The sequence below is a fragment of the Gavialis gangeticus genome, unplaced genomic scaffold (genome assembly GCF_001723915.1).
Source record: "Gavialis gangeticus isolate Ggan-Ray unplaced genomic scaffold, GavGan_comp1, whole genome shotgun sequence".
Classification (NCBI taxonomy): Eukaryota; Metazoa; Chordata; order Crocodylia; family Gavialidae; genus Gavialis; species Gavialis gangeticus.
The window spans coordinates 101,246,156-101,252,731 of record NW_017729025.1 but is presented as its reverse complement, the minus strand read 5'-3'; the positions used below and the strand labels follow the sequence as shown (position 1 = coordinate 101,252,731).

General features: G+C 46.5%; 1 protein-coding gene across 3 annotated transcripts in view; it reads left to right on the top strand.

The window, feature by feature from the left end:
• The window catches only part of CD82 (CD82 molecule), a 66,417-nt gene that overhangs the window by 49,309 nt on the left and 10,532 nt on the right, over positions 1 to 6,576 (top strand). For all 3 annotated transcript variants that reach the window (XM_019519356.1, XM_019519357.1, XM_019519358.1), the window contains one exon: positions 780 to 854. In XM_019519356.1, coding sequence (XP_019374901.1) covers positions 780 to 854 — 75 coding nt within the window. The remainder of the gene's footprint in view (positions 1 to 779; positions 855 to 6,576) is intronic.

Sequence of the window (6,576 nt, the reverse complement as noted above, 5' to 3'; positions counted from 1 at the left end):
CTCGAAAACACCACGAGTTTATTTTTTTAGTTTTTTGTCCCCCCCCCCCCCCCCCCCCGGCTCTTTGCAGGAAGAATAAGTAAAAGATAGGGAGTGAGGAGACCTGCTTCTACTGCAGTGCCAGGCTTGGCTGTCATAAGGAATGCACAAGACTTAGAATGAATGTTAGCACTGGGGTTTTCAGTTACTTTCAAATTTTGAGTGTTCCTGGACTTCAGCCAAGACCATACAACATGCCTCAGTCTGATACCTGGAACAGTGTCTTCCTGGAAGCCCTAGAGCTGGAACAATAAAGGTGTTTGGGTGGGGGTGGGAGGAAGTAGGACAGGACTGGGATGAGGATGCACGCAATGGTCCTGCATCAGCATTTGTTAGATTAAGATCCTGCAGATTGCTCTGCTGCCTCTTGAAATCTACTGATGTCAGGTACCCCCTGCAGTGTATGGCTGAAGTGCATTGGCAAGGAAGCCTGGGAAGTTGATTATAGCTGGCTAAAGCAGCTGTTTACTCACTTGCAATCAAGAATTGCAAAACTTTTAAACCTGCTTTAGTTCTGGTATGAAAGGCCTGTATCCTCAGGATTTTGTATTTGGGGCCTGTAAAGAAAAGACCTTGGCCTTAAACTGGTCAGTACTGGGACCTTTTCCCTTGTAACTCCAGCCTATAAAATCCTACTTGGAGACTCTTGCTAATAGCAGTGAGCTCTGAGACGGGTCTCTTTACAGACAGCACTCTGGAAAGTCAGTAGAACTCACCCTTTCTCTGTTTTTATTTTCTAGTACTTCACTTGCCTGCTGTTGATCTTCCTGGCTCAGATAGCTGCTGGGCTGCTCATCTATTTCCAACAAGACAGAGTAAGTGTTACTTTCCCTATCTGTTATGAAGAATAGCATGGGTGTGAGGAATCTCTGCACCATCCCTCCAAGACACATCATGGGAAGACCTGAGAGTCCTTGTTCCAGTCTGTGTTGTATCATCTTTATGCAAACCAGTGTGACTTTCTTGTCTCCACCCACCCACCCACACACACACACCCACCTACCCTGCTGCATAGGCTGCTTCTGATGCAGGATCTTGTACTCGAGGAAACAAAGCTTCATGCTTCTTATCAAAAGTGCAAGGTATCTGATTCTCCCCAGCATCTAGCCTGGAGTTACAAACTGAATCAACAGGGATCATTGGAACTCTCTTCATTCTGACTTCACTGCTGAACCATTCTCTATTTTGAACCTTCAGTGGTGCTGGCTAAACACTGCTGCAGACCTTTTCTGCATTCACCTCTTTCATGGGAGGAAGTGCATATATCAAGATCTGACTTTGGAGTTTGAGTGAAACTGTGCTTGTAAATGCATATTTCAGTAGTACAAGGTTGGTTGCTCTGCTAAACAATGAAGAGTAATGAAGAAGAGGGCAGCATCCAGACATGGCTGTTCCTCTTGTTTCTAGTGCAGCTGCTTAGTTCTCCTATATATCACCTATTGCTTTGCATTCCTGGACTTCTTGCCCTCCTGCTATATAGCTCTTCTATCCCCACCTGTTCCTGGGTTAGGAGGACTATTCTACTCTTTCTAATGTTTCTACCTCTACTCTGAGTCTACTGAAGTGACATCTAACAGGCTGCTGCACCAAGGAATCTCTCTTAAATGGTGCTGTCTCTGTTTTAGTACATCACTTCTGGAGCTTGAAGGAACAACTCTGCAATATCTCTGTCCCAGCTATAGGTTATCAGGCCTCTAGCTACTCAGTATTTCATCTGGCTAAAACGAGGGTCATATTTGGACATAACAACAAAGGACAGCTATGCTAGCTGTCATCTTTGGCCCATAGGGCAGCTGCTGTAACCCTGTGCTTACAGGGCTATCTTGGGCTGATGTGTGCCCTTTCACATGTTATAACCCCCTGGTAGTGGTGGCACTGTGGACAGCCTTAGACTGTGTGTGTTTGGCGGGGGGGAAGCTACATGTCTTTAATTCCTTGCAACAGGCTGCAGTATTTTTTAGAGCTGGCTTCTGACAGTTTGTGGTATAAACATAGCTTTCTTTCTATTGTTTCTGTTGCAGCTGGGGGAAGAATGGAAACAGTGGTCAGCTGGTGTGAGGCACACAGCAGACTTCCGAGGGAGCTGTAGCTTTTCTGGTTCTGAGCAAGTGGCTTGTGCATGCACACAGTTCCATGAGGGGGAGGAAGGGAGTGAGTGTCTCAGGGTGAACAAGGCAAGCATGTTTCCTTGCTCCCTTCTACCCTTCCTCTTTGCTTTTGAAACTGAAGGGTTTTGTCCAACTTGCAATGTCTAGCAAGTGTCTATAATTAGGAGGGGTGGAAGGATTTCTGGGGACTACTTTGAGAAGGATCCCTGCAACAAAGTCCAAGCAGCTATGCCATTAGGTATATGTACCAGCAAGATTGTCACCTTTGCAGATCCTTTGGAGCAGAGGGCAGGAGTTGGACCTCTCAGCTGAAATTCCAGGTGCTTCCATGCTGCCTCTACAGGCTGCTACATGAACTCCCTGGGGAACTCCCTTCATGAAAGCACAGTGGCAGAAAGAGAACTTGGAGTCGTTATTGATTCCAAGATGAACATGGGCTGCCAATGTGAGGATGTGGTCAGTAAGGCTAATGGCACCTTGTCATGCATCCACAGATGCATCTCGAGCAAATCTAAGGAGGTGATCCTCCCCCTCTATGCAACACTGGTCAGGCCACAGTTCTGGGTGCTGCACTTCAGGAGGGATGTGGCCAGCATTGAGAGCCTCCAGAGGAGGGCCACTTGCATGTTTGGGGGCAGCAGGGCAGACCGCACGAGGAAAGGCTACGGGACCTGAACTTGTTCAGCCTTCACAAGAGAAGGCTGAGATGGGATCTAATGGCTGTCTATCTGGTGCTTGGGGGACCAGAGGGGAATAAGTGAGATGCTGTTCCCCCAAGTACCTCCCTGAGTAACAAGGAATAACGGCCACAGGTTGAGAGTAGGTTCAGGATAGATGTCAGGAGGCACTACTTCATAGTTGGGGTAGCCAGGATCTAGAACCAGCTTCCAAGGGAAGTGATGCTGGCTCCTGCCCTGGGGGTCTTTAAAAGGAGGCTTGATTTAATTTCCTAGCTGAGGTCATACAAGCTTAAACTTACCAGGGGTCTGGGCAGGGGGTCGGACTTCATGATCTGCACAAGTCCCTTCCAATCCTACATCTATGAATCTTTCAAAGGATTTTTGAAAGTGGGGGTGCTGCCTGATTTTGTGTGGTATATAAGATGCATCTTTTGAAGTAATGCTGTACAGAGTGTTCTGAGCTACAACTCTCTCAGCATGGCCTGCTGTGCCTCAGTTAGTAGCTGCACTTCAGTGATGCAGTGACTGTTCCTTTTGCATGCTGTCAGGAAGATAGATAAAGCAGAACTGGGGGCGGGGGGAACAGGAGGTTGAAAAGTACTAGCATGCATTGGACTTTCTAACCACTTCCCCTTCACAATTCAAGAAGTTTGTCTAGAAATAAGCTGGAGGATGAGGGAGGTTCACAAGGAGGGGACATTCAGATGAGAGATGCAGTTGATAAACCTGTACAAAGCCGATTTAAAACTTTGTTTTACAATGGACGGAACCTTTGTCTACCATCTTTTCAACGGTTATTGGCTTTAGTTGGTGGAATCTCTTCCCTTTCCTCCTTCAGGCCTACTATTCCTCTGTGGGTAGAGGAGCAAAAAACACTGGGGGTTTTTTGTTCCTTCCCTCTCGGTTTTCAGGTTCTGGCCCATTGCACGATAAAACATTTTACTTTATCGCATATGTGGCTGCTAATGCAGCCCAGGGTGCTTGCAAAAATGTTAAGCCCTTCTGAAGGGAAAGCTTCCAGACAGCAGTGTCCACAGGAGGGTAGAGTATTTCTTGATGGGGAATTTCCTGGCAGTACCTCTTCAATGAGGTGCAAAGCTGTTTGCAGAACATCCTGCTTTCCTCTTTGCTTTTCTTATTAATGAAAATATGGCCTCTTATCAGCTGGTGTTTCTTCCCCCTGGAGGGTGGAGGAGTTTTTGGGGGGGGTTTCCACGATAGTGGCATGATTCAAAAAGTTGTATCTGGTATGATATCACCGCCCTTCCATAGACGACTATCTGGACCCAAACCAAACAAGCCTACAGCTGTAGTCTAGGGTACAATTGAGGACTGCTGCAACTTATTTCAGACAATCTTTTTTGTGGGTTCTTCCTTGTGGCCTGGCTGTAAAGGCTCTTGAGTGAAAAGAGCAGTAGTCATTTTGAGACTGGCAACTTTCTATGCCCCAGTTGCTACCTATTATGTACATGGATGTTTGTTTGCAGAGACTTGCCTGTGGCTGTAACCTGCATTAATGTCAGGATCTGAGCTTATTTTGGAAGTGGAGTCTTGGTTCTTGACCTGTGATTAAAAATTGGACTTGACAAATGCAAGGAAAAAGTGCTGCAGGGAATGATTTAGCACAGAACCCAGAGAGATGGACTGGATGATCCATGAGCCTTCATCACTATGCTACATGAGTCATGCAGTAGGTGAGACTAAAAGCTAGAGACTCGGACTCATACCACCACCCACCTAACAGCGTTGGTGACTAGAAAAACTGAACTAGCCATAATGGAAGGAAGCTGAAAAATTTGCCTGCTTTCTGGCTGACCAGCAGTCCCCAGGGGCATAGAGGAAGATCTGTTGGGTAGCTGTACGCAAATTTTTCAACTTCTTTTTTTCCAGCTCACTGCTCACTTTAGTTCCCCTAGAAACAGGGTGAGGGATTTAGTGGTAGATACGTGCATTCTTCCCTGCTCTGCCAGTTAGACTTGTGAACAGGCTGTTCTACATTTTTGTTCTTAAGAACTATACTACACTGTGTAATTAAAATACCTCTCTGAAATGCTCAACAGTACCAGATTAGGAGGTAAAGTTTCTTGGAACTGGAGTTCAAAATCCTCAGTCTGTAGCTTTATGATACTCCTTCTTAATGCCCAAGGCACCAAAGCATGTGATAAGGGCAGGGTGTGCAAAGTAATACCTGAGCATAACTGGAGTTTTCCCTGAAGCTCCAAGGTGCTGCCCTGAAACAACACTCCAGGTCCATGTTCCCATATCATGCTGAGCATTGCACTGAAGTTGTGCATAGTAGTAGAGATAACAACCCCAGGATTGAATCCTCTGATTGTTCAGGGGTTTACATGGATGACCTTTTGACACTTTGGGCTAAAAGTTGGCCTGGTGAATCTGGGTGAGGGAGGGGGTAGAGACATGGCAGAAATGGCTCTTGCATAACTCTTCGTATTGTTGGCAAGATCTTTGAGCAAATAGTTTAAAGATCAGATTTGTGGGGGAACCAGCTGGTAAAGTAATGCTAAGGGGCAATCAGCATGGGTTCATAGCAGGCAGATCCTGCCTGACCAACCTAGTTTCACTTTACAACTGAGTCACAATGCTTGGATGAGAGAACAGAGGTAGATGTTGTTTACCTAGACTTTAAAAAGGCCTTTGACACAGTGTCACATCCAATTCTTATAAATCTCTATATTGCAGTTTTTAGTTTATTACACAGTCCAGTGGGTGGAAAAATTGGCTTATGGGATGCACCCAGAGTGGTGGTAGACGGGTTGGCTTCTACCTGGAGAAATGTAGGCAGCGGAGTCCCCCAAGGCTTTGTCCTGGACTGGTACTAGTCAATATTTTCATTAGTGACTTGGATGAGGGAGTAGTAAGCACCCTGCCAAGTTTGCTGACAACACAAAACTATGGGGGAAGGTAAACACTCTAGAGGGCAGGGAGCAAATCCAAGCAGATATGGACAGGCTGGAGAGGTGGGCAGAACAGAATAAGATGAAGTTTAACAAGGATGGGTGTCATGTGTTGCACTTGGGGAAGAAGAATCATCAGCACTTCTGGAGCCTGGGAGGGACCATTCTAAGCAGCACAACTGCGGAAAGGGACCTCTGAGCCATAATTGATTCCAAAATGAACATGAGTCATCAATGTGATGAGATGATAAGTAATGCTAACTGCAATGTTTCTTGCATAAGTAGGTGCATCACAAACCGGTCTAGGGAGGTGATACTTCCCCTCTATGTGGCACTGGTCAGGCCACAGGTGGAGTACTGTGTCCAGTTTTGGTTGCCGCACTTCAGGAGGGATGTGGATAACCTGGAAAGGGTTCAGAGGAGGGCCACCCATCTGGTTATAAGCTTACAGAAAAAACCCTATGTGGACCGATTGGCCACAAGAGGAGGCTGAGAGGTGATCTTGTGGCTGCCTACAAACTCCATGGGGGGGGGGATAAGACATTTACCAGGGTGACAGTCAGGGTAACTAGAAACAATGGACACGAGTTAAGAGAGCAAATTCAGGCTGGACATCAGGGCAAAAGTTCTCTACAGTGAGGGTCGCCAAAATATGAAATAAGCTTCCATTGGAGGTGGTGGTGTCCTCTTCCTTGGGCATAGTCAAAAGGAGACTGGAGAGACACCTGGCTGGGGTCATCTTGCCCTAATAACTATGAAACTGTGGGGGGGGGGGGTCCAGGGTTCAGAAACCTGTATACTTTTTTGCACCATCCAGGTGGAGTCCTGTTAGGG